The 27052-nt window shown below is 56.9% G+C and overlaps 3 protein-coding genes, 1 long non-coding RNA gene and 1 gene segment (V, D, J or C); 2 read left to right on the top strand and 3 right to left on the bottom strand.

Moving 5' to 3' along the window:
- Window positions 1-7075, bottom strand: part of LOC137846550 (Ig heavy chain V region 6.96-like) — a 10022-nt gene extending 2947 nt beyond the window's left edge. Inside the window, 2 exon segments of the V gene segment in view lie at window positions 2519-3004; window positions 6963-7075. Coding sequence covers window positions 2649-3004; window positions 6963-7017 — 411 coding nt within the window.
- On the top strand, window positions 91-27052 carry LOC137846517 (uncharacterized). The gene is made up of 2 exons (XM_068664534.1): window positions 91-205; window positions 26268-27052. The coding sequence occupies exons 1-2, from the start codon at window positions 151-153 to the stop codon at window positions 27050-27052; spliced, it is 840 nt and encodes a 279-aa protein (XP_068520635.1). The 5' UTR covers window positions 91-150.
- On the bottom strand, window positions 7434-12289 carry LOC137846542 (uncharacterized). The gene is made up of 2 exons (XM_068664556.1): window positions 12188-12289; window positions 7434-8208 (listed from the first exon to the last, which is right to left on the bottom strand). The coding sequence occupies exons 1-2, from the start codon at window positions 12240-12242 to the stop codon at window positions 7577-7579; spliced, it is 687 nt and encodes a 228-aa protein (XP_068520657.1). The 5' UTR covers window positions 12243-12289; the 3' UTR covers window positions 7434-7576.
- Window positions 15282-16103, bottom strand: LOC137846553 (uncharacterized). Its single transcript, XR_011090521.1, has 2 exons — window positions 15688-16103; window positions 15282-15581 (listed from the first exon to the last, which is right to left on the bottom strand). It is a non-coding gene; the product is annotated as an uncharacterized lncRNA (long non-coding RNA).
- LOC137846540 (uncharacterized) lies at window positions 20921-21868 on the top strand. Its single transcript, XM_068664554.1, has one exon. The coding sequence runs from the start codon at window positions 20936-20938 to the stop codon at window positions 21851-21853; it is 918 nt and encodes a 305-aa protein (XP_068520655.1). The 5' UTR covers window positions 20921-20935; the 3' UTR covers window positions 21854-21868.

The raw sequence follows: 27052 nt of genomic DNA, 5'->3' as shown, positions 1-27052 counted from the left end.
GGACAGAGAGCGGTGGGCTACGTTGACTTATTACGAATTAACTCAATTCAGTGAAATAACCCAAGGAGGGTTAACCCAATTAATGCCCCCTTGGGCATCTTCAAATTCTCAGCGTCCCCACAGCACCCAGCACCCCTTCCCTTCCCCACCATGAGTCCTCGGCCTCACGCCTTCGCCCTCCTCCTCCTCCTGGCCGCCGTCCCAGGTAGGGCCCGGTCCCGCGGAGGCTGCCGGCGGCCCCGGCTCCCCACGGCCGTGCGGGGGCCCGTGCCGTGCGGCTGAGCCCACCGCTCTCTGTCCTTCCTCCCCAGGGCTGCGGGCGGCCGCCACCTTGGATGAGTCCGGAGGGGGCCTCGTGAGTCCTGGGGGGTCCCTGACCCTGGTCTGCAAGGGCTCCGCATACACCTTCAGCAGCTACTGGATGTATTGGGTGCGACAGGCACCAGGGAAGGCACTCGAATATGTTGCACAAATTAACCCTGATGGTAGTACCACAGGCTACGCGCCGGCGGTGAAGGGACGCTTCACCATCTCCAGGAACAACGGGCAGAGCACGCTCACCCTGCAGATGAACAGCCTCAAGGCCGAAGACACCGCCACCTACTACTGCGCGAGAGTTCCTACTGGTGCTGCTGGTGCTGCTTATGGTATTGGTGTTGCACATGGTGGTGGTGTTGGTACCACGCAGAGCACACGGAAGGGCCTTGGACATGCATTTTGGGGTCTCCTCCACCATCACCCTTCCATTTGGTGGTGTTTTCATGACCACCCTTCATCCCTTGGCCAACCCCCATCACCCTCTGCCCATGCAGCCCCTCCATCAGGGGGTTCTCCAGCAGGACCCTGGCCATGCAGTGGTTGAGACCTTGCAGAAACCCAAGGGGGACATCAGTCAACCATCGCCCTGAGGATTTCTTGGGTGAAAAGGCTCAGAATTGATGACCCCAGAGCCCAGTGCTGTGTGAGAAGAGCTACGGGTGGACAACGTGATGGTGGCCGGGGTGAGTTGTGTCGGGGCCTTTCCCTGGGCCATGAGCAATGCCAGCAGCAGCAGCACGATCAATCTCACCAGGATGAGCACAACTACCATAACTACTACCAGCTTGTTTCGCGCAGTAGTAGGTGGCGGTGTCTTCGGCCTTGAGGCTGTTCATCTGCAGGGTGGCCGTGCTCTGCCGTTGTTCCTGGAGATGGTGAAGCGTCCCTTCACCGCCGGTGTGTAGTATGTGCCACTACCACTGCTGTAAATAACCGCGACGTACTCGAGCCCCTTCCCGGGTGCCTGTCGCACCCATCCCATGTTGTTGCTGCTGAAGGTGAAGCCGGAGCCCTTGCAGACCAGGGTCAGGGTCCCCCCGGGACTCACGAGCCCACCGCTCTCTGTCCTTCCTCCCCAGGGCTGCGGGCGGCCGAGACGTTGGATGAGTCCGGAGGGGGCCTCGTGAGTCCCGGGGGGTCCCTGACCCTGGTCTGCAAGGGCTCCGGCTTCACCTTCAGCAGCAACTACAACACCGAGTGGGTGCGACAGGCACCTGGAAAGGGCCTCGAATGGGTCGCGGGTATTTACAGTGGTGGTAGTTACATATACTACGCGCCGGCGGTGAAGGGACGCTTCACCATCTCCAGGAACAACGGGCAGAGCACGCTCACCCTGCAGATGAACAGCCTCAAGGCCGAAGACACCGCCACCTACTACTGCGCGAGAGGTGGTGCTGGTAGTGCTTGGGGTGGTGGTAGAGCTGGTAGTGTTAATGGCTGAAAATATTAGAGTCACCAGGACCATCATAAACATCACCAACAGCATCACCAACACCATCAGCATGACCAGTACCACAACCAGTGTTACCAGCAGCTCCAGCACCAACAGCACAATCAATCCAACGAGGAGTACCACCACCATAACTACCAGCAGCTTTCGCGCAGTAGTAGGTGGCGGTGTCTTCGGCCTTGAGGCTGTTCATCTGCAGGGTGAGCGTGCTCTGCCCGTTGTTTTTGGAGATGGTGAAGCGTCCCTTCACTGCCGGCACGTACTCTGTGTAACCACCACTGTTGTCAATACCCGCGACAAACTCGAGCCCCTTCCCGGGTGCCTGTCGCACCCACATCATGGCGTAGCTGCTGAAGGAGAAGCCGGAGATGTTTGGGACTATCCAAGGACTGCTGTGAGATCTGAAGAGAGGAGATGTGGTGCCAGACGGCCACACGGCAGCAGAGGCTGGTGAAGGGAAGGGAGATGTGAAGGAGCTGAGTGACAGGAAGCACAGTGCTCGGGTTCTCTGAGTGTGAAGGGGGCCTCGTGAGTCCCGGGGGGTCCCTGACCCTGGTCTGCAAGGGCTCCGGCTTCACCTTCAGCAGTTTCAGCATGGCATGGATCCGGCAGGCGCCTGGGAAAGGGCTGGAGTGGGTTGCGGGTTTTAACAACGATGGTAGTAGCACATGGTACTTGCCGGCGGTGAAGGGACGCTTCACCATCTCCAGGGACAACGGGCAGAGCCTGCTCTTCCTACTGATGAATGACCTCAAGGCCGAAGACACCGCCACCTACTACTGCGCGAAAAGTGCTGATGGTTATGGTGTTGGTGCTGAAGATATTGGTGGTGCTGGTGCTCCTGGTGACCTTGGTGCTGGTGTTGGTTGTGTTAATCCTGTCAGCCATCAACACCACCAGCACTACCACCATAACAACCACTACCAGCTTCTTTCGCGCAGTAGTAGGTGGCGGTGTCTTCGGCCTTGAGGCTGTTCATCTGCAGGGTGAGCGTGCTCTGCCCGTTGTTCCTGGAGATGGTGAAGCGTCCCTTCACCGCCGGCGCGTAGCCTGTGTAACTACCACTACTGGTAATACCCGCGACGAACTCGAGCGCCTTCCCAGGTGCCTGTCGCACCCAAAACATGTCGTAGTAGCTGAAGGTGTATCCGGAGCCCTTGCAGACCAGGGTCAGGGACCCCCCGGGACTCACGAGGGTCCCTCCGGACTCATCCAAGGTCTCGGCCGCCCGCAGCCCTGGGGAGGAAGGACAGAGAGTGGTGGGCTCGTGAGTCCTGGGGGGCCCCTGACCTTGGTCTGCAAGGGCTCCGGCTTCACCTTCAGCAGCTACGGCATGTATTGGGTGCGACAGGCACCCGGGAAGGGGCTTGAAAGTATCGCAGCTATTAACAACGATGGTAGTGGCACAAGCTACGCATCGGCGGTGAAGGGACGCTTCACCATCTCCAGGAACAACGGGCAGAGCACGCTCACCCTGCAGATGAACAGCCTCAAGGCCGAAGACACCGCCACCTACTACTGCACGAGAAGTTATGCCTGCACTGGTTGTACTGGTATTGATTGGATTGATGGTGCTGCTGGTGCTGCTGGTGCTGCTGGTTTCATGCACGGCCCATGGCAAGGTCCCAACAGAACTCATCCCAACACCACCCGGGGGGAAGGCTGTGCTACCACTGCTCATAACGGGTTCGTGCCATGTGCTACCATCGCTCTGAATACCCGCGATGTACTCAAGTCCCTTCCTACATGCCCGTTGCATCCATTAAATGTGGTAGCTGCTGAAGGTGTATCCGGAGGCCTTGCAGAGCAGGGTCAGGGACCCCCCCCCAAGCTGAGCCCACCGCTCTCTGTCCTTCCTCCCCAGGGCTGCGGGCGGCCGAGACCTTGGATGAGTCCGGAGGGGGCCTCGTGAGTCCCGGGGGGTCCCTGACCCTGGTCTGCAAGGGCTCCGGCTTCACCTTCAGCAGCAACGACATGTATTGGGTGCGACAGGCACCCGGGAAGGGGCTCGAAGAGGTCGCAGCTATTAGGAACGATGGTAGTAGCACATGGTACTTGCCGGCGGTGAAGGGACGCTTCACCATCTCCAGGAACGACGGGCAGAGCACGGCCACCCTGCAGATGAACAGCCTCAAGGCCGAAGACACCGCCACCTACTACTGCGCGAAAAGTGCTAGTAGTTATACTACAGCTCCTGGTAGTGATATTACTGGTGCTCCTGGTGCTGGTTACATTGATGCTGGTGGTGACATTAAAAATGGTCTTGGTGATGTTGACGGTCTTGGCATTGATTGTGGTGGTGCTGGTGGTGGTTGTGGTGGTGCTGGTCACATCGCTCATCTTCATCACCCAAATCCCTGGCATTCCACCCCAAATCATTTGCTGAACCCAACTCATTCCACTGACCCCAAGGTACTAAATTAAGCCCAAATTTACTGCTCCATGCCCCAAACTTGCACCAGGGGGTCCCTGATCCTGGCCTTCAAGGGCTCCGGCTTCACCTTCAGCAGCTACCACATGGGATGGGTGCAACGGGAACCCAGGAAGGGACTTGAGTACGTCGCGGGTATTCAGAGCGATGGTAGCACATGGCACGACCCCGTTACGAGCTGTAGTAGCAGACCTACACGCACTCAGAGCTGGGATGAGTTGTGTTGGGACCATGCCATGGGCTGTGGATGAGACCAGCAGCACCAGCAGCACAAGCAGCACCAGCAACAGCATCCATCCAACCAATACCAGTACAACCAGTACGAGCATAACTTCTCGCGCAGTAGTAGGTGGCGGTGTCTTCGGCCTTGAGGCTGTTCATCTGCAGGGTGAGCGTGCTCTGCCCGTTGTTCCTGGAGAGGGTGAAGCGTCCCTTCACCGCCGACGCGTAGTATGTGTAACTACCACTACCGGTAATACCCGCGACGAACTCGAGCCCCTTCCCGGGTGCCTGTCGCACCCATAACATTTGGAAGCTGCTGAAGGTGAAGCCGGAGGCCTTGCAGACCAGGGTCAGGGACCCCCCGGGACTCACGAGGCCCCCTCCGGACTCATCCAAGGTGGCGGCCGCCCGCAGCCCTGGTAGCTTGTGTAACTACCACCACTGTAAATACCCGCGACACATTCGAGGCCCTTCCCGGGTGCGTGTCACACCCACTGCATGGTGTAGCTGCTGAAGGTGAAGCCGGAGGCCTTGCAGACCAGGGTCAGGGACCGCCCGGGACTCACGCGGTCCCCTCCGGACTCATCCAAGGTCTCGGCCGCCCGCAGCCCTGGGGAGGAAGGACAGAGAGCGGTGGGCTCAGCCTCAATAGTCCCTGACCCTGGTCTGCAAGGGCTCCGGCTTCACATTCAGTGACTACTACATGTATTGGGTGCGACAGGCACCTGGGAAGGGGCTCGAGTTCGTTGCATATATTAGCACTGGTGGTGGCACAAGCTACGCGCCGGCGGTGAAGGGACGCTTCACCATCTCCAGGAACAACGGGCAGAGCACGCTCACCCTGCAGATGAACAGCCTCAAGGCCGAAGACACCGCCACCTACTACTGCGCGAAAAGTGCTAGTGGTTATTGGAGTGCTGATTGTGCTCGTGTATAGATGGCTGACAATATTAGCATCACGCGGGCAATTATGATCATCACAAAGACCATCACCAAGACCAGTAATACAACCAGGGTAACCAGCAGCTCTAGCACCAGCAGCCCCATCAATCCTAGCAGCATAACCACAACCACTACTGCGTGAAAAGTGCTGATGGTTATGGTGTTGGTGCTGACGATATTGCTGGTCCTGGTGCTCCTGGTGACCTTGGTGCTGGTGTTGGTGGTGTTAATCCTGTCAGCCATCAACACCACCAGCATTATCACCACAACCACTACAAGCACCTTTCGCGCAGTAGTAGGTGGCGGTGTCTTCGGCCTTGAGGCTGTTCATCTGCAGGGTGGCCGTGCTCTGCCCGTTGTTCCTGGAGATGGTGAAGCGTCCCTTCACCGCCGGCGCGTAGCCTGTGCCACTACCATCGTTCCTAATACCCGCGACTGCTTCGAGCCCCTTCCCTGGTGCCTGTCGCACCCAGAGCATGCCGTAGTTGCCGGAGGTGAGGCTGGAGGCCTTGCAGGAGGCCCCACAGGTCTGGACAGGTCCCAGAGAAGGATTTTGGCTTAGGACAGCTGTAGACAGCAAGAGGGTTTGTACTGTGCGGCTGAACCCACCGCTCTCTGTCCTTCCTCCCCAGGGCTGCGGGCGGCCGCCACCTTGGATGAGTCCGGAGGGGGCCTCGTGAGTCCCGGGGGGTCCCTGACCCTGGTCTGCAAGGGCTCAGGATACACTTACAGTGAATACCACATATATTGGGTGCGACAGGCACCTGGGAAGGGGCTCGAATACGTCGCCCAAATTGGCTACAGTGGTAGTAGCACACACTACGCACCAGCGGTTGAGGGACGCTTCACCATCTCCAGGAACGACGGGCAGAGCACGCTCACCCTGCAGATGAACAGCCTCAAGGCCGAAGACACCGCCAACTACTACTGTGCGAGAGACTATCGTAGTGGTCAGGCTCTTGATGGTGCTGCTGGTGGTGCTGACAGTATTGGTGCCCTTCCTGATGATGACCATGGTGGCGTTGATGCTGGTGCTGTCCGTATTCATGGTGAGAAGAGCTGCGGGAAGCTGGGACTGGTTGTGTCGGGTGTATTCCCTGGGCCATGAACAATGCCAGCAGCAGCAGCACCACCACCAATGTCACCAGGATGAGCACAACTACCATAACCACTACCAGCATAACCTCTCGCGCAGTAGTAGGTGGCGGTGTCTTCGGCCTTGAGGCTGTTCATCTGCAGGGTGAGCGTGCTCTGCCCGTCGTTCCTGGAGATGGTGAAGCGTCCCTTCACCGCCGGCGCGTAGCTTGTGTAACTACCACCACTGTAAATACCCGCGACCCATTCGAGGCCCTTCCCAGGTGCCTGTCGCACCCACTCAGTGTTGTAGTTGCTGCTGAAGGTGAAGCCGGAGGCCTTGCAGACCAGGGTCAGGGACCCCCCGGGACTCACGAGGCCCCCTCCGGACTCATCCAAGGTCTCGGCCGCTCGCAGCCCTGGGGAGGAAGGACAGAGAGCGGTGGGCTCAGCCGCACGGCACGGGCCCCCGCACGGCCGTGGGGAGCCGGGGCCGCCGGCAGCCTCCGCGGGACCGGGCCCTACCTGGGACGGCGGCCAGGAGGAGGAGGAGGGCGAAGGCGTGAGGCCGAGGACTCATGGTGGGGAAGGGAAGGGGTGCTGGGTGCTGTGGGGACGCTGGGGACGGGCGTATTTGAGGGCGCCCAAGGGGGCATTAATTGAGTTAACCCTCCTTGGGTTATTTCAGTGAATTGAGTTATTTCATAATAAGTCAACGGAGCCTACCGCTCTCTGTCCTTCCTCCCCAGGGCTGCGGGCGGCCGCCACCTTGGATGAGTCCGGAGGGGGCCTCGTGAGTCCCGGGGGGTCCCTGACCCTGGTCTGCAAGGGCTCCGGCTTTGACTTCAGCAGCTACCCCATGTTTTGGGTGCGACAGGAACCCGGGAAGGTGCTCGAGTTCGTCGCTACTATTTGGAGTGATGGGAACACATGGTACTTGCCGGCGGTGAAGGGACGCTTCACCATCTCCAGAGACAACGGGCAGAGCCTTGTCTTCCTAGTGATGAACGACCTCAAGGCCGAAGACACCGCCACCTACTACTGCGCGAGACGTTGTCGTGCTCCAGGTAGTGCTGCTGCTGCTGCTGGTGGTGATGGTGACTGCGCTGTTGATAGAGGTGTTAGTGGTGATGATGATGCTAGACATGATGATGACAGAGAGTATCGTGACAGTGGTTGGAGTGGCGATAGTGCTCGAATATGCAACTATCACATTCACGAGCACTATTAAGACCCCCGAGACCTTCATCAACATCATCGTCACCATCGCCAACATAATCAACAGCACCAACACCATGAAGATCCATAACACCTTCAACATCCCCAACACCATTAACACCACCAACACCAGTAGCAGCACCAACACTATCATCATGGCGAACACCACAACCTGCATCACCAGCAGCACCATTGCCAGCAGCACGATCAATGTCATAAACAGAACCATAACCACAACCACTACCAGCACATTTAGCGCAGTAGTAGGTGGCGGTGTCTTCGGCCTTGAGGCTGTTCATCTGCAGGGTGACCGTGCTCTGCCCGTCGTTCCTGGAGATGGTGAAGCGTCCCTTCACCGCCGGCGCGTAGTTTGTGGTACCACCAGTGTTAATAGCTGCAACGTATTCAAGCCCCTTCCCAAGTGCCTGTCGCACCCAGAACATGCTGTAGTTGCCGAAGGTGAAGCCGGAGCCCTTGCAGACCAGGGTCAGGGACCCCCCGGGACTCACGAGGCCCCCTCCGGACTCATCCAATGTCGCTGCCGCCCGCAGCCCTGGGGAGGAAGGACAGAGAGCGGTGGGCTCAGCCTGGGGGGTCCCTGACCCGGGTCTGCAAGAGCTCCGGCTTCACCTTCAGCAGCTACAACATGGAGTGGGTGCGACAGGCACCCGGGAAGGGGCTCGAGTTCGTCGCGCTTATTACCAGTGATGGTAGCACTTACTACGCGTCGGCGGTGAAGGGACGCTTCACCATCTCCAGGAACAACGGGCAGAGCACGCTCACCCTGCAGATGAACAGCCTCAAGGCTGAAGACACCGCCACCTACTACTGCGCGAAAAGTTCTGGTAGTGGTGGTTGGGGTTATGTTGCTGAGGTTCCTGTTGCTGCTGGTGCTGCTCATGATGATGGTGCTGGTGATGTTAATATTGTCAGCCAGCAACTCCACCAGCACTACCACCACACCAAACACTACCAGCACCACCACCACCTCTCGTGCAGTAGTAGGTGGCGGTGTCTTCGGCCTTGAGACTGTTCATCTGCAGGGTGACCGTGCTCTGCCCGTTGTTTTTGGAGATGGTGAAGCGTCCCTTCACCGCCGGCGCGTACCATGTGCTACTACCACCAGTGTTAATTTGTGCGACATATTCGAGTGCCTTCCCTGGTGCCTGTCGCACCCAATACATCCAGTAGCTGCTGAAGGTGAAGCCGGAGCCCTTGCAGACCAGGGTCAGGGACCCCCCGGGACTCACGAGGCCCCCTCCGGACTCATCCAAGGTCTCGGCCGCCCGCAGCCCTGGGGAGGAAGGACAGAGAGCGGTGGGCTCAGCCTGGGGGGTCCCAGACCCTGGTCTGCAAGGGCTCCGGCTTCACCTTCAGCAGTGTCGGCATGGTATGGCTAGAACATGCACCTGGAAAGGTGCTCGAGTTTGTTGTGACTATTAGCGAGGGTGGTGGTACCACATTCTACGCGCCGGCGGTGAAGGGACGCTTCACCATCTCCAGAAACAACGGGCAGAGCACGCTCACCCTGCAGATGAACAGCCTCAAGGCCGAAGACACCGCCACCTACTACTGCGCGAAAAGTGCTAGTAGTTATACTACAGCTGCTGGTAGTGACATTGCTGGTGCTCCTGGTGCTGGTTACATTGATGGTGGTGGTGACATTAAAAATGGTCTTGGTGATGTTGATGGTGTTGGTATTGATTGTGGTGATGGTGGTTTTGGTGATGGTGCTGGTCACATCGCTCATCTTGATCACCCAAATCCCTGGCATTAGACCCCAAATCATTTGCTGAACCCAACTCCTTCCATTGACCACAAGGTACTAAATTAAGCCCAAATTTACTGCTCCATGCCCCAAACTTGAACCAGGGGGTCCCTGACCCTGGTCTGCAAGGGCTCCGGCTTCACCTTCAGCAGCTACGAAATGCAGTGGGTGCGACAGGCACCTGCAAAGGGGCTCGAATACGTCGCAGCTATTAGCAGCAGTGGTAGTACCACATTGTACGCGCCGGCGGTGAAGGGACGCTTCACCATCTCCAGGAACAACGGGCAGAGCACGGCCACCCTGCAGATGAACAGCCTCAAGGCCGAAGACACCGCCACCTACTACTGCGCGAAAAAAGCTGGTAGTGGTTGGTGTGGTGGTAGTGCTGGTGGTGTTGATGGCTGACAGTATTAACATCACCATCACCAGCACCACAATTACCAGGAGCACCAGCACCACCAATATCTTCAGCACCAACACCGTAACCATCAGCACTTTTCGCGCAGTTGTAGGTGCCGGTGTCTTCAGCCTTGAGGTCTTTCATCAGTAGGAAGAGCAGGCTCTGCCCGTTGTCCCTGGAGATGGTGAAGCGTCCCTTCACTGCCGGTGCGTAGTATGTGGTACCACCATCGTTGTTAAAACCTGAGACCCACTCCAGCCCCTTCCCAGGCGCCTGCCGGATCCATGCCATGTTGTAGCTGCTGAAGGTGAAGCCGGAGCCCTTGCAGACCAGGGTCAGGGACCCCCCGGGACTCACGAGGCCCCCTCCGGACTCAGAGAACCCGAGCACTGTGCTTCCTGTCACTCAGCTCCTCCACATCTCCCTTCCCTCCACCAGCCTCTGCTGCCGTGCGGCCGTCTGGCACCACATCTCCTCTCTTCAGATCTCACAGCAGTCCTTGGATAGTCCCAAACATCTCCGGCTTCTCCTTCAGCAGCTACGCCATGATGTGGGTGCGACAGGCACCTGGGAAGGCGCTCGAGTGGGTCGCGGGTATTAGCTATGATGGTAGTTTCACAAGCTACGCGCCGGCGGTGAAGGGACGCTTCACCATCTCCAGGAACAACGGGCAGAGCACGCTCACCCTGCAGATGAACAGCCTCAAGGCCGAAGACACCGCCACCTACTACTGCGCGAAAAGTTATGGTGCTGGTTGGAGTGGTGGTAGTGCTGGTGGTGTTGATGGCTGCCAATATTATCATCACCAAGGCCGAAGACACCGCCACCTACTACTGCGCGAAAAGTGCTAGTGGTTGTTGGAGTGGTGATTGTGCTCGTGTGTTGATGGCTGACGATATTAGCATCACCTGGAGCATTATGATCATTACAAAGACCATCACCAACACCATCACCATGACCAGTACCACAACCAGTGCCATCAGCAGCTCCAGCACCAGCAGCACCATCAATCCTAGCAGCATAACCACAACCACTACCAGCACATTTTGCGCAGTAGTAGGTGGCGGTGTCTTCGGCCTTGAGGCTGTTCATCTGCAGGGTGGCCGTGCTCTGCCCGTCGTTCCTGGAGATGGTGAAGCGTCCCTTCACCGCTGGCGCGTAGGCTGTGCTACCACCACTGCTGCTAATTTCTGCGACGTATTCGAGCCCCTTCCCAGGTGCCTGTCTCATCCATGCCATGTTGTAGCTGCTGAAGGTGAAGCCGGAGGCCTTGCAGACCAGGGTCAGGGACCCCCCAGGACTCACGAGGCCCCCTCCGGACTCATCCAAGGTGGCGGCTGCCCGCAGCCCTGGGGAGGAAGGACAGAGAGCGGTGGGCTCAGCCTGGGGGAGCCTTGACCTGGGTCTGCAAGGGCTCGGACTTCAGCTTCAGCTACTACGGCATGAACTGGGTGCGACAGGCACCTGGGAAGGGGCTCGAAGAGGTCGCAGCTATTAGGAACGATGGTAGTAGCACATGGTACTTGCCGGCGGTGAAGGGACGCTTCACCATCTCCAGGAACAACGGGCAGAGCACGCTCACCCTGCAGATGAACAGCCTCAAGGCCGAAGACACCGCCACCTACTACTGCGCGAGAGACTATCGTAGTGGTCAGGCTCTTGATGGTGCTGGTGGTGGTGCTTTCAGTGTTGATGTTCCCATGTTGATGTTGGTGCTCTTTATGATGATGGTGTTGGAGATCTTGGTGTTGTTGCCCTTCATGATGATGACCACGGTGCTGTTGGTGCTGTTGCTGTCAATATTGATGGTGCTCATGAGAGCTGCGGGAGGAGAACCTGCTGGTGACCGGGGTGAGTTGTGTCAGGGCCTTTCCATGAGCCACGAGCAATGACAGCAGCACCAGCAGCACCACCAGTCCAACCACCAGCAGCACATCCAATCCCGTTATAACTTCTCGTGCAGTAGTAGGTGGCGGTGTCCTCGGCCTTGAGGCTGTTCATCTGCAGGGTGGCCGTGCTCTGCCCGTCGTTCCTGGAGATGGTGAAGCGTCCCTCCACCTCCGGCAAGTACCAACCAGTCCTACCATTGTATTTTATAGTTGCAACCCACTCGAGCTCCTTCCCCGGTGCCTGTCGAACCCAGTCCAAGTAGTAGCTGCTGAAGGTGAAGCCGGAGGCCTTGCAGACCAGGGTCAGGGACCCCCCGGGACTCACGAGGCCCCCTCCGGACTCATCCAAGGTCTCGGCCGCCCGCAGCCCTGGGGAGGAAGGACAGAGAGCGGTGGGCTCAGCCGCACGGCACGGGCCCCCGCACGGCCGTGGGGAGCCGGGGCCGCCGGCAGCCTCCGCGGGACCGGGCCCTACCTGGGACGGCGGCCAGGAGGAGGAGGAGGGCGAAGGCGTGAGGCCGAGGATTCATAGTGGGGATTGAAGGGGTGCTGGGTGCCGTTGGGACGCTGTTGACGGCCGTATTTGAAGGTGCCAAGAGTAAGCGTTCATTGTGTTTCGTCCTTGGGGTATTTCATTGCATTCCATGCCACGCACTCATTAATTGCACGCACTCAATTATTTCATGGTTGATTCTTGACTGGAGCTCATTGCGGTTCTTTGGTGAAGACAAGGAACTCAACAAAGTTGATTTTTTGGGCATTTTCCACCATATTCTAATTAATTGTGCCTCTGGAATTATTTAATTTTGATATTTGACAAGCATTTGTTTAATTTCTCTATTATTTCATTTAATTCCCTACCCCGCACTAATTCATGGGGTGCTTTGAGTTATTTCATCTTGATCCCTGATCACTTATGAAATGGAAATACTTAATTGGATGGATTAATTAATATTAATGCTGAGTAATTGAATTGGAATCTCTTCTAAAATGCACACAGAAAACAGAAAGCAGCCGTGTTTTGGGGCTGCTCCAGCTGCTGAGGTTTCAGGCCGTACCAAAATAACTCGTTTTTCTGCCCAGAAATAGCCCCCGCACAAACATCTGGCTGGCTGCGCTTGGCTGGGCAGCGCTGCAGGTCTCAGCAAAAACTTCTCAAATTGGGGATTTTTATATAAAAAGTGGAAAGACATTTCCACATTTTGGACTCAGCTGCCCCCAAAGTGTTAAAAATGCTAGTATTCTGGGAAAAAAGGGAAAAGGAGGAAAAAAACCATGTGATAGGTGCATCAATAGCCAGAATAATAATCAACACCCCAATTTCATTCAAAATGGTGTTAAAAAGTAGGAAATGTGTATTATTTGAATTGAAAAATATCCATTTAGGGCAAAGAACCCCCATCGTGTGTCCATAATGCCCCTGAAAATGGGCCAGGTGCTCATATTTGGGACAAAGAGGGTATATAGAGGCAAACACCTCTGTATTTGGGGCAAAAATACCCATGAAAGGGCAAAAGCGTTGTCCATACTGAGGTCAAGAGTAAGCATAAGAGGCAACGCGTTCTTCTATTTGGGAGAAGGGTGGCCAAAAATAGGAATGTAATTTATATTTTGGAACAAAATGTTGTGATACTGGGGGTAAAACAGAGCTCGCTGCAGTGCATGGGTAGTCCCAAACATCTCCAGCTTCCCCTTCAGCAGCTACCTCATGGCATGGGTGCGACAGGCGCCCGGGAAGGGGCTCGAGTGGGTCGCGAGCATTTACAGTGATGGTAGTAACCCATGGTACGCGTCGGCGGTGAAGGGACGCTTCACCATCTCCAGGAACAACGGGCAGAGCACGCTCACCCTGCAGATGAACAGCCTCAAGGCCGAAGACACCGCCACCTACTACTGCGCGAAACAAGCTGGTAGTGGTGCTTGGAGTTATGCTGCTGGAACTGATCGTGCTGCTGGTGCTGCTGACATTGCTCATGGCCCAGGGAAAGGCCCCGACACAACTCACCCCGGCCACCATCAGGTTGTCCACCCGCAGCTCTTCTCACGCAGCGCTGGCCTCTGGGGTCATCACTTCTGAGCCTTTTCACGCATGAAACCCTCAGGGCGATGTTTGACTGATGTCCCCCTTGGGTTTCTGCAAGGTCTCGACCACCGCATGGCCAGGGTCCTCCTGGAGAACCCCCTGATGGAGGGGCTGCATGGGCAGAGGGTGATGGAGGTTGGCCAAGGGATGAAGGGTGGTCATTAAAACACCACCAAATGGAAGGGTGATGGTGGAGGAGACCCCAAAATGCATGTCCAAGGCCCTTCCGTGTGCTCTGAATGGTAGCGACACCACCACCACGTGCAACACCAATACGAGAACCATCACCAGCATAACTATTAGCAGCTTTCGCGCAGTAGTAGGTGGCGGTGTCTTCGGCCTTGAGGCTGTTCATCTGCAGGGTGAGCGTGCTCTGCCCGTTGTTCCTGGAGATGGTGAAGCGTCCCTTCACCGCCGGCGCGTATCTTGTGCTACTACCATCGCTGTAAATACCCGCGACTGCTTCGAGCCCCTTCCCAGGTGCCTGTCGCACCCATCCCATGCCGTAGTCACTGAAGGTGTATCCGGAGGCCTTGCAGACCAGGGTCAGGGACCCCCCGGGACTCACGAGGCCCCCTCCGGACTCATCCAAGGTGGCGGCCGCCCGCAGCCCTGGGGAGGAAGGACAGAGAGCTGTGGGCTCAGCCTGGGGGGGTCCCTGACCCTGGTATGCAAGGCCTCCGGCTTCACCTTCAGCAGTTACAACATGTATTGGGTGCGACAGGCACCTGGGAAGGGGCTCGAATACGTTGCGAGTATTTACAGCAGTGGTAGTTACACAGACTACGCGCCGGCGGTGAAGGGACGCTTCACCATCTCCAGGAACGACGGGCAGAGCACGGCCACCCTGCAGATGAACAGCCTCAAGGCCGAAGACACCGCCACCTACTACTGCGCGAGAGGTCCTAGTGGTTATACTACAGCTGCTGGTAGTGACATTGCTGGTGCTCCTGGTGCTGGTTACATTGATGCTGGTGGTGACATTAAAAATGGTCTTGGTGATGTTGACGGTCTTGGCATTGATTGTGGTGGTGGTGGTGGTGGTGGTCACATCGCTCATCTTGATCACCCAAATCCCTGGCATTCCACCCCAAATCATTCGCTGAACCCAACTCATTCCATTGACCCCAAGGTACTAAATTAAGCCCAAATTTACTGCTCCATGCCCCAAACTTGCACCAGGGGGTCCCTGATCCTGGCCTTCAAGGGCTTCGGCTTCACCTTCAGCAGCTACCACATGGGATGGGTGCAACGGGAACCCAGGAAGGGACTTGAGTACGTCGTGGGTATTCAGAGCGATGGTAGCACATGGCATGACCCCGTTACGAGCAGTAGTAGCAGACCTACACGCAGGCAGAGCTGGGATGAGTTGTGTTGGGACCTTGCCATGGGCTGTGGATGAGACCAGCAGCACCAGCAGCACAAGCAGCACCAGCAACAGCATCCATCCAACCAATACCAGTACAACCAGTACGAGCATAACTTCTCGCGCAGTAGTAGGTGGCGGTGTCTTCGGCCTTGAGGCTGTTCATCTGCAGGGTGAGCGTGCTCTGCCCGTTGTTCCTGGAGAGGGTGAAGCGTCCCTCCACCGCCGGCGCGTAGTTTGTGTAACTACCACTGCTAATACCCGCGACGAACTCGAGCCCCTTCCCGGGTGCCTGTCGCACCCAATACATCCAGTAGCTGCTGAAGGTGAAGTCGGAGCCCTTGCAGACCAGGGTCAGGGACCCCCCGGGACTCACGAGGCCCCCTCCGGACTCATCCAAGGTGGCGGCCGCCCGCAGCCCTGGGGAGGAAGGACAGAGAGCGGTGGGCTCAGCCGCACGGCACGGGCCCCCGCACGGCCGTGGGGAGCCGGGGCTGCCGGCAGCCTCCGCGGGACCGGGCCCTACCTGGGACGGCGGCCAGGAGGAGGAGGAGGGTGAAGGCGTGAGGCCGAGGACTCATGGTGGGGAAGGGAAGGGGTGCTGGGTGCTGTGGGGACACTGTTGACGGCCGTATTTGAAGGTGCCAAGAGTGGGCGTTCATTGCGTTTCCTCCTTGGGGTATTTCATTGCATTCCATACCACGCACTCATTAATTGCACGCACTCAATTATTTCATGGTTGATTCTTGAATGGAACTCATCGTGGTTCTTTGGTGAAGACAAGGAACTCAACAAACTTGATTTTTGGGGCATTTTCCACCATATTCTAATTAATTGGACCCCGGGAATTATTTCATTTTGACCTTTGACTAGCATTTGTTTCATTTCTTCATAATTCCATTTAATTCCCTACCCCGCACTAATTCATGGGGATTTTTTATTTATTTTATCATAATACCTGATCATTTATGAAATGAAAATACTTAATTGGATAGATTTTTATTTATTAATGCTGAGTAATTTAATTGCAGTCTCTCTAAAATGGACTCAGAAAACAGAAAGCAGCCGTGTTTTGGGGCTGCTCCAGCTGCTGAGGTTTCAGGCCGTACCAAAATAACTCGTTTTTCTGCCCAGAAATAGCCCCCGCACAAACATCTGGCTGGCTGCACTTGGCTGGGCAGCGCTGCAGGTCTCAGCAAAAACTTCTCAAATTGGGGATTTTTATATAAAAAGTGGAAAGACATTTCCACATTTTGGACTCAGCTGCCCCCAAAGTGTTAAAAATGCTAGTATTCTGGGAAAAAAGGGAAAAGGAGGAAAAAATCCATGTGATATGTGAGTTAATGGCCAGGATAATAATCAACACCCCAATTTCACTCAAACTGGCGTTAAAAAGTAGGAAATGTGTATTATTTGGGTTGAAAAATGTACATTAAGGGCAAAGAACCCCCATTGTGTGGCCACAATGCCCCTGAAAATGAGCCAGGTGCTCATGTTTGGGGCAAAGAGGGTATATAGAGGCTAACATCTCATGGAAAAAAATCCATGTAATGTGTGCGTTAATTAAGAGGATAATAATCAACACCCCAATTTCATTCAAACTGGTGTTAAAAAGTAAGAAATGTGTATTATTTGGGTTGAAAAATATCAATAAATGGAAAAGACCCCCCATTTTGTGGCCACATTGCCCCTGAAAATGGGCCAGGTGCTCATATTTGGGGCAAAGAGGGTATATAGAGGCTAACATCTCTGTATTTGGGGTAAAAATACCCATGAAAGGGCAAAAGCATGACCATAGTGAGGTCAAGAGTAAGCATAAGAGGCAACGCGTTCTTCTATTTGGGACAAGGGTGGCCAAAAATAGGAATGTAATTTATATTTTGGAACAAAATGTTGTGATACTGGGGGTAAAACAGAGCTCGCTGCAGTGCATGGGTAGTCCCAAACATCTCCAGCTTCCCCTTCAGCAGCTACCTCATGGCATGGGTGCGACAGGCGCCCGGGAAGGGGCTCGAGTGGGTCGCGGGTATTAGCAAGGATGGTAGTAGCCCATGGTACGCGTCGGCGGTGAAGGGACGCTTCACCATCTCCAAAAACAACGGGCAGAGCACGCTCACCCTGCAGATGAACAGCCTCAAGGCCGAAGACACCGCCACCTACTACTGCGCGAGAAGTGCTAGTGGTTATTGTAGTGGTGATTGTGCTCGTGTGTTGATGGCTGACAAGATTAGCATCACCTGGACCATTATGATCATCAAAAAACCATCACCAACACCATCACCATGACCAGTACCACAACCAGTGTCACCAGCAGCACCATCAAACCCACCAGCATAACCACAACCACCACTACCAGCACATTTCGCGCAGTAGTAGGTGGCGGTGTCTTCGGCCTTGAGGCTGTTCATCTGCAGGGTGGCCGTGCTCTGCCCGTTGTTCCTGGAGATGGTGAAGCGTCCCTTCACCGCCGGCGCGTAGGCTGTGCTACCACCACTGCTGCTAATTTCTGTGACGTATTCGAGCCCCTTCCCGGGTGCCTGTCGCACCCAGTACATGTCGTTGCTGCTGAAGGTGAAGCCGGAGCCCTTGCAGACCAGGGTCAGGGACCCCCCGGGACTCACGAGGGTCCCTCCGGACTCATCCAAGGTCTCGGCCGCCTGCAGCCCTGGGGAGGAAGGACAGAGAGCGGTGGGCTCAGCTTGGGGGGGGGTCCCTGACCCTGGTCTGGAAGGCCTCCGGATACACCTTCAGCAGCTACCACATTTAATGGATGCAACGGGCATGCAGGAAGGGACTTGAGTATGTCGCGGGTATTCAGAGCGATGGTAGCACATGGCACGAACCCGTTATGAGCAGTTATGAGCACAGCCTTCCCCCCGGGCGGTGTTGGGATGAGTTCTGTTGGGACCTTGCCATGGGCCGTGCATGAAACCAGCAGCACCAGCAGCACCAGCAGCACCAGCAGCACCATCAATCCAATCAATACCAGTACAACCAGTGCAGGCATAACTTCTCGCGCAGTAGTAGGTGGCGGTGTCTTCGGCCTTGAGGCTGTTCATCTGCAGGGTGAGCGTGCTCTGCCCGTTGTTCCTGGAGATGGTGAAGCGTCCCTTCACCGCCGGCGCGTAGCTTGTGCCACTACCATCGTCGTAAATACTCGCGACGTATTCAAGCCCCTTATAGGGGTAGCCTGTCCAACTACCACCGCTGTTAATAGCTGCGACGTATTCGAGCCCCTTCCCGGGTGCCTGTCGCACCCAATACATGTAGTAGTCACTGAAGGTGAAGCCAGAGCCCTTGCAGACCAGGGTCAGGGACTACCCAGGCTGAGCCCACCGCTCTCTGTCCTTCCTCCCCAGGGCTGCGGGCGGCCGAGACCTTGGATGAGTCAGGAGGGGGCCGCGTGAGTCCCGGGGGGTCCCTGACCCTGGTCTGCAAGGCCTCCAGCTTCACCTTCAGCAGCTACAGCATGGGATGGATCCGGCAGGCACCTGGGAAGGGGCTCGAGTGGGTCGCGACTATTTACAGTGATGGTAGTAGCCCATGGTACGCGTCGGCGGTGAAGGGACGCTTCACCATCTCCAGGAGCTACTGGTACAGCACGGCCACCCTGCAGATGAACAGCCTCAAGGCCGAAGACACCGCCACCTACTACTGCGCGAAAGCTGCTGGTAGTTATGGTGGTGGTACTCCTGGTTGGATTGATTGTGCTGTTGGTGCTGGAGCTGCTGGTGACACTGGTTGTGGTACGGGTCCTGCTGATGATGTTGGTGCTGGTCTTTGTGATATTTATGATGGTACTGGTGACTCTAATATTTTCAGCCATTAACACCACCAGCACTACCACCACCCCAAGCACTACCAGCACCACCTCTCGTGCAGTAGTAGGTGGCGGTGTCTTCGGCCTTGAGGCTGTTCATCTGCAGGGTGAGCGTGCTCTGCCCGTTGTTTTTGGAGATGGTGAAGCGTCCCTTCACCGCCGGCGCGTAGCCTGTGGTACTACCATCATAGCTAATATCTGCGACCCACTCGAGCCCCTTCCCGGGTGCCTGTCGCACCCACTGCATGGTGTAGCTGCTGAAGGTGAAGCCGGAGGCCTTGCAGACCAGGGTCAGGGACCCCCCGGGACTCACGCGGCCCCCTCCTGACTCATCCAAGGTCTCGGCCGCCCGCAGCCCTGGGGAGGAAGGACAGAGAGCGGTGGGCTCAGCCTGGGTAGTCCCTGACCCTGGTCTGCAAGGGCTCCGGCTTCACCTTCAGTGACTTCTACATGTATTGGGTGCGACAGGCACCTGGGAAGGGGCTTGAGTTCGTCGCGGGTATTACCGGTAGTGGTGGTTACACAGACTACGCGCCGGCGGTGAAGGGACGCTTCACCATCTCCAAGAATGACGGGCAGAGCACGCTCACCCTGCAGATGAACAGCCTCAAGGCCGAAGACACCGCCACCTACTACTGCGCGAAACAAGCTGGTAGTAGTTATGGTAGTTGTGCTCATCCTGGTGAGATTGCTGGTGCTCCTGGTGTTGCTGACATTGCTCATGGCCCAGGGAAAGGCTCCGACACAACTCACCCCGGCCACCAGCGGGTTGTCCACCCGCAGCTCTTCTCACGCAGCACTGGGCTCTGGGGTCATCACTTCTGAGCCTTTTCACCCATGAAATCCTCAGGGTGATGGTTGACTGATGTCCCCCTTGGGTTTCTGCAAGGGCTGGACCACCGCATGGCCAGGGGCCTGCTGGAGAACCCCCTGATGGAGGGGCTGCATGGGCAGAGGGTGATGGAGGTTGGCCAAGGGATGAAGGGTGGTCATGAAAACAACACCAAATGGAAGGGTGATGGTGGAGGAGACCCCAAAATGCATGTCCAAGGCCCTTCCATGTGCTCTGCGTGGTACCAACACCACCACCACGTGCAACACCAATACCATAAGCAGCACCAGCAGCACCACTAGGAACTCTCGCGCAGTAGTAGGTGGCGGTGTCTTCGGCCTTGAGGCTGTTCATCTGCAGGGTGAGCGTGCTCTGCCCGTTGTTCCTGGAGATGGTGAAGCGTCCCTTCACCGCCGGCGCGTAGCCTGTGGTACTACCATCAGGGTTAATTTGTGCAACATATTCGAGTGCCTTCCCTGGTGCCTGTCGCACCCAATACATCCAGTAGCTGCTGAAGGTGTATCCGGAGCCCTTGCAGACCAGGGTCAGGGACCCCCCGGGACTCACCAGGCCCCCTCCGGACTCATCCAAGGTCTCGGCCGCCCGCAGCCCTGGGGAGGAAGGACAAAGAGCGGTGGGCTCAGCCTGGGGGGTCCCTGACCCTGGTCTGGAAGGGCTCTGGCTTCACATTCAGTGACTACTACATGTATTGGGTGCGACAGGCACCTGGGAAGGGGCTCGAGTTCGTCGCATATATTAGCACTGGTGGTGGCACAAGCTACGCATCGGCGGTGAAGGGACGCTTCACCATCTCCAGGAACGACGGGCAGAGCACGCTCACCCTGCAGATGAACAGCCTCAAGGCCGAAGACACCGCCACCTACTACTGCGCGAAAGACTGTTGTGGTGGTCAGGGTCTTGATGGTGCTGGTGGTGATGTTGATAGTGTTGGAGGTGTTGCTGGTGGTGTTCTTTACGAGGATGGCGTTGGAGATCTTGGTGTTGGTGCTCTTCATGATGATGACCATGGTCGTGCTGGTGCTCTTGGTAATGATGGTGAGGAGAAGAGCTGTTGGTGGAGAACCTGCTGGGGTGAGTTGTTTCAGGGCTTTTCTGTAGGCCATGAGCAATGCCAGCAGCACCATCAGCATCATCAATCTGATCAGCGTGACCATAAATACCATCACCGTAAGCAGCTCTCGCGCAGTAGTAGGTGGCGGTGTCTTCTGCCTTGAGGCTGTCCATCTGCAGGGTGGCCGTGCTGTACCAGTAGCTCCTGGAGATGGTGAAGCGTCCCTCCACGGCCGGCAAGTACCATGTGCTACTGCCACTGGTGCTAATACTCGCGACCAGCTCGAGCCCCTTCCCGGGTGCCTGCCGGATCCATCCCATGTTGTAGCTGCTGAAGGTGAAGCCGGAGCCCTTGCAGACCAGGGTCAGGGACCCCCCGGGACACACAAGCCCACCACTCTCTGTCCTTCCTCCCGAGGGCTGCAGGCGGCCGCCACCTTGGATGAGTCCGGAGGGGGCCTCGTGAGTCCCGGGGGGTCCCTGACCCTGGTCTGCAAGGGCTCCGGCTTCACCTTCAGCAGCTACGCCATGGACTGGGTGCGACAGGCACCTGGGAAGGGGCTCGAGTGGGTCGCGGGTATTACCAGTAGTGGTAGTTACACAAACTACGCGTCGGCGGTGAAGGGACGCTTCACCATCTCCAGGAACGACGGGCAGAGCACGGCCACCCTGCAGATGAACAGCCTCAAGGCCGAAGACACCGCCACCTACTACTGCGCGAAAGAAGCTGGTAGTGGTGGTTGGGGTTATGGTGAAGGTATTGCTGGTGCTGCTGATGCTGGAGCTGCTCGTGGCACTGGTTGTGGTACTGGTCATGCTGATGGTGTTGGTGATGGGCTTTGTGATGTTTATGATGGTCCTGGTGATGATAATATTGGCAGCCATCAACACCACCAGCACTACCACCACTCCAACCAGCACTATCATAACCTCTCGTGCAGTAGTAGGTGGCGGTGTCTTTGGCCTTGAGGCCGTTCATCTGCAGGGTGGCCGTGCTCTGCCCGTTGTTTTTGGAGATGGTGAAGCGTCCCTTCACCGCCGGCGCGTAGAATGTGGTACCACCACCCTCGTTAATACTCACAACAAACTCGAGCCCCTTTCCAGGTGCATGTTCTAGCCATACCATGCCGACACTGCTGAAGGTGAAGCCAGAGCCCTTCCAGACCAGGGTCAGGGACTACCCAGGCTGAGCCCACCGCTCTCTGTCCTTCCTCCCCAGGGCTGCGGGCGGCGGAGACCTTGGATGAGTCCGGAGGGGGCCTCGTGAGCCCCGGGGGGTCCCTGACCCTGGTCTTCAAGGCCTCCGGCTTCACCTTCGGCAACTACAGCATGTTCTGGGTGCGACAGGCACTTGGGAAGGGGCTCGAATACGTTGCAGCTATTAACACTGGTAGTACCACAAACTACGCGCCGGCAGTGAAGGGACGCTTCACCATCTCCAGGAACAACGGGCAGAGCACGGCCACCCTGCAGATGAACAGCCTCAAGGCCGAAGACACCGCCACCTACTACTGCACGAAATGTGCTGGTAGTGGTTGTGGCTATGGTTCTGTTTATGACATTGATCGTGCTGCTGGCAATGGTGCTGCTGGTGATGTAGGTTGTGGTGTTCGCCAGTGTTGGTGCTGCTACTGGTGTTGGTGGTGTTAATGGTGTTGGGGATGTTGAAGGTGTTATGGATCTTAATGGTGTTGGTGCTGTTGATTATGTTGGCGATGGTGACGATGATGTTGATGAAGGTCTCGGGGGTCTTAATAGTGCTCCTGATTGTGATAGTTGCATATTCGAGCACTATCACGACTCCAACCACTGTCACGATACTCTCTGTCATCATCATGTCTAGCATCATCATCACCACTAACACCTCCATCAGCAGCGCAGTCACCATCACCACCACCAGCAGCAGCACTACCTGGAGCACGACAACGTCTCGCGCAGTAGTAGGTGGCGGTGTCTTCGGCCTTGAGGTCATTCATCACTAGGAAGAGAAGGCTCTGCCCGTTGTCCCTGGAGATGGTGAAGCGTCCCTTCACCGCCGGCAAGTACCATGTGTTCCCATCACTCCAAATAGTAGCGACGAACTCGAGCCCCTTCCCAGGTGCCTGTCGCACCCAAAACATGGGGTAGCTGCTGAAGGTGAAGCCGGAGCCCTTGCAGACCAGGGTCAGGGACCCCCCAGGCTGAGCCCACCGCTCTCTGTCCTTCCTCCCCAGGGATGCGGGCGGCCGAGACCTTGGATGAGTCCGGAGGGGGCCTCGTGAGTCCCGGGGGGTCCCTGACCCTGGTCTGCAAGGGCTCCGGCTTCACCTTCAGCAACTACAGCATGGGATGGATCCGGCAGGCACCTGGGAAGGGGCTCGAGTGGGTCGCGACTATTTACAGCAGTGGTAGTAGCCCATGGTACGCGTCGGCAGTGAAGGGACGCTTCACCATCTCCAGGAACAACGGGCAGAGCACGGCCACCCTGCAGATGAACAGCCTCAAGGCCGAAGACACCACCACCTACTACTACATGAAAGCTGCTAGTAGTTATGGTGGTGGTGCTCCTGGTAGTATTGATGGTGCTGCTGCTGGAGCTGCTGGTGACACTGGTTGTGGTACTGGTCATGCTGATGGTGTTGGTGCTGGTCTTTGTGATATTTATGATGGTACTGGTGACTCTAATATTTTCAGCCATTAACACCACCAGCTCTACCACCACCCCAAGCACTACCAGCACCAACTCTCGCGCAGTAGTAGGTGGCGGTGTCTTCGGCCTTGAGGCTGTTCATCTGCAGGGTGAGCGTGCTCTGCCCGTTGTTCCTGGAGATGGTGAAGCGTCCCTTCACTGCCGGCGCGTAGTATGTGTTACCACCACCCTCGTTAATACTCACAACAAACTCGAGCACCTTTCCAGGTGCATGTTCTATCCATACCATGCCGACACTGCTGAAGGTGAAGCCGGAGCCCTTGCAGACCAGGGTCAGGGACCCCCCCAGGCTGAGCCCACCGCTCTCTGTCCTTCCTCCCCAGGGCTGCGGGCGGCCGCCACCTTGGATGAGTCTGGAGGGGGCCTCGTGAGTCCCGGGGGGTCCCTGACCCTGGTCTGCAAGGGCTCCGGATACACCTTCAGCAGCTACAACATGGCATGGATGCGACAGGCACCTGGGAAGGGGCTTGAATACGTCGCAGAAATTAGCAGCAGTGGTGGTAGCACAGCCTACGCGCCGGTGGTGAAGGGACGCTTCACCATCTCCAGGAACGACGGGCAGAGCACGCTCACCCTGCAGATGAACAGCCTCAAGGCCGAAGACACCGCCACCTACTACTGCGCAAAATGTGCTGGTAGTAGTTGTGCTTATGCTGCTAGGATTGATGGTGCTGCTGATGCTGGAGCTGCTGATGACACTGGTTGTGGTACTGGTCATGCTGATGGTGTTGGTGATGGGCTTTGTGATGATCATAATGGCCCGCGTGATGCTAATATTGTCAGCCGTCAACACACGAGCACAATCACCACTCCAACAACCACTAGCACTTCTCGCGCAGTAGTAGGTGGCGGTGTCTTCGGCCTTGAGGCTGTTCATCTGCAGGGTGAGCGTGCTCTGCCCGTTGTTCCTGGAGATGGTGAAGCGTCCCTGCACCGCCGGCGCGTACTCTGTGTAACTACCATCATCGTCAATACCCGCAACCAACTCGAGCCCCTTCCCGGGTGCCTGTCGCACCCAGCTCATGCCGTAGTAGTTGAAGGTGAAGTCGGAGCCTTTGCAGACCAGGGTCAGGGACCCCCCAGGACTCACGAGGCCCCCTCCGGACTCATCCAAAGTCTCGGCTGCCCGCAGCCCTGGGGAGGAAGGACAGAGAGCGGTGGGCTCAGCCTCGGGGAGCCTTGACCTGGGTCTGCAAGGGCTCGGACTTCAGCTTCTGCTACTACGGCATGAACTGGGTGCGACAGGCACCTGGGAAGGGGCTCGAAGAGGTCGCAGCTATTAGGAACGATGGTAGTAGCACATGGTACTTGCCGGCGGTGAAGGGACGCTTCACCATCTCCAGGAACAACGGGCAGAGCACGGCCACCCTGCAGATGAACAGCCTCAAGGCCGAAGACACCGCCACCTACTACTGCATGAAAAGTGCTAGTAGTTATACTACAGCTGCTGGTAGTGACATTGCTGGTGCTCCTGGTGCTGGTTACATTGATGCTGGTGGTGACATTAAAAATGGTCTTGGTGATGTTGACGGTCTTGGCATTGATTGTGGTGGTGCTGGTGGTGGTGGTGGTGGTCACATTGGTCATCTTGATCACCCAAATCCCTGGCATTCCACCCCAAAGCATTTGCTGAACCTGACTCCTTCCATTGACCCCAAGGTACTGAACTAAGCCCAAATTTCCCGCTCCATGCCCCAAACTTGCACCAGTGGGTCCCTGACCCTGGTCTGCAAGGCCTCCGGCTTCACCTTCAGCAGCTACAACATGGAGTGGGTGCGACGGGCACCCAGGAAGGGGCTTGAGTACGTCGCCGGTATTCAGAGCAATGGTAGCACATGGCACGACCCCGTTACGAGGAGTAGTAGCAGACCTACACGCAGGCAGAGCTGGGATGAGTTGTGTTGGGACCTTGCCATGGGCTGTGGATGAGACCAGCAGCACCAGCAGCACAAGCAGCACCAGCAACAGCATCCATCCAACCAATACCAGTACAACCAGTACGAGCATAACTTCTCGCGCAGTAGTAGGTGGCGGTGTCTTCGGCCTTGAGGCTGTTCATCTGCAGGGTGAGCGTGCTCTGCCCGTCGTTCTTGGAGATGGTGAAGCGTCCCTTCACCGCCGGCGCGTAGCTTGTGCCACTACCATCACTGTAAATACTCGCGACATATTCAAGCCCCTTCCCGGGTGCCTGTCGCACCCAACTCATGGTGTAGCTGCTAAAGGTGTATCCGCAGTGCGCGAAAGGTGCTGGTCTTGGTGGTGGTACAGCTGAAGGTACTGCTGGTGTTGCTGGTGCTTGTGGCCAGGGTGAGTTGGTTCGGGGCCTTTCCCTGGGTCAAGAGCAATGAAAGCAGCACCAGCAGCACCACCAATCTGACCAGCAAGAGGGTAACCGCTATCATCCATTTCTTTGGAGCAGTAGTAGGTGGCGGTGTCTTCGGCCTTGAGGCTGTTCATCTGCAGGGTGGCCGTCCTGTACCAGGAGCTCCTGGAGACCAAGTGTCCCTGAACTGCCGACGCGTACCTTGTGTCACTACCATCCTTCCTAAAGTTTAGGATGTATTTGGGCCCCTTCCCGGGTACTTGTTGCACCCATACCATTTGGTAGCTGCTGAAGGAGAAGCCGGAGGCCTTGCAGACCCGGGTCAAGGATCCCCCAGGCTGAGCCCACCGCTCTCTGTCCTTCCTCCCCAGGGCTGCGGGCGGCCATGACGTTGGATGAGTCCGGAGGGGGCCTCGTGAGTCCCGGGGGGTCCCTGACCCTGGTCTGCAAGGCCTCCGGCTTCACCTTCAGCAGCTACGCCATGTATTGGGTGCGACAGGCACCCGGGAAGGGGCTCGAGTTCGTCGCTACTATTTGGAATGATGGGAACACATGGTACTTGCCGGCGGTGGAGGGACGCTTCACCATCTCCAGGAACAACGGGCAGAGCACGGCCACCCTGCAGATGAACAGCCTCAAGGCCGAAGACACCGCCACCTACTACTGCGCGAAAGAAACTGGTAGTGGTTGTTGGGGTTATGTTGCTGAGTTCCTGTTGCTGCTGGTGCTGCTCATGATGATGGTGCTGGTGATGTCAATATTGTCAGCCAGCAACTCCACCAGCACTACCACCACACCAACCACTACAAGTGGTTTTTGCGCAGTAGTAGGTGGCGGTGTCTTCGGCCTTGAGGCTGTTCATCTGCAGGGTGAGCGTGCTCTGCCCGTTGTTCCTGGAGATGGTGAAGCGTCCCTTCACCGCCGGCGCGTAGTTTGTGTAACTACCATCATCGTCAATACCCGCGACGTATTCGAGCCCCTTCCCGGGGGCCTGCCGGATCCATCCCATGCCGTAGCTGCTGAAGTCAAAGCCGGAGGCCTTGCAGACCAGGGTCAGGGACCCCCCGGGACTCACGAGGCCCCCTCCAGACTCATCCAAGGTCATGGCTGCCCGCAGCCCTGGGGAGGAAGGACAGAGAGCGGTGGGCTCCATTGA

The sequence above is a fragment of the Anas acuta genome, chromosome 33 (genome assembly GCF_963932015.1).
Source record: "Anas acuta chromosome 33, bAnaAcu1.1, whole genome shotgun sequence".
Classification (NCBI taxonomy): Eukaryota; Metazoa; Chordata; class Aves; order Anseriformes; family Anatidae; genus Anas; species Anas acuta.
This window is presented reverse-complemented; position numbering and strand designations above follow the sequence as displayed.

Coding starts and splice junctions, on each gene's coding strand:
- LOC137846542 (XM_068664556.1), bottom strand. CDS start 12,242: ATGAATCCTCGGCCTCACGCCTTCGCCCTCCTCCTCCTCCTGGCCGCC. Junction 8,209..12,187: donor CCTCCTGGCCGCCGTCCCAG/GTAGGGCCCGGT, acceptor CTTCCTCCCCAG/GGCTGCGGGCGGCAGCGACA.
- LOC137846540 (XM_068664554.1), top strand. CDS start 20,936: ATGAGCAATGCCAGCAGCACCATCAGCATCATCAATCTGATCAGCGTG.
- LOC137846517 (XM_068664534.1), top strand. CDS start 151: ATGAGTCCTCGGCCTCACGCCTTCGCCCTCCTCCTCCTCCTGGCCGCC. Junction 206..26,267: donor CCTCCTGGCCGCCGTCCCAG/GTAGGGCCCGGT, acceptor CTTCCTCCCCAG/GGCTGCGGGCGGCCATGACG.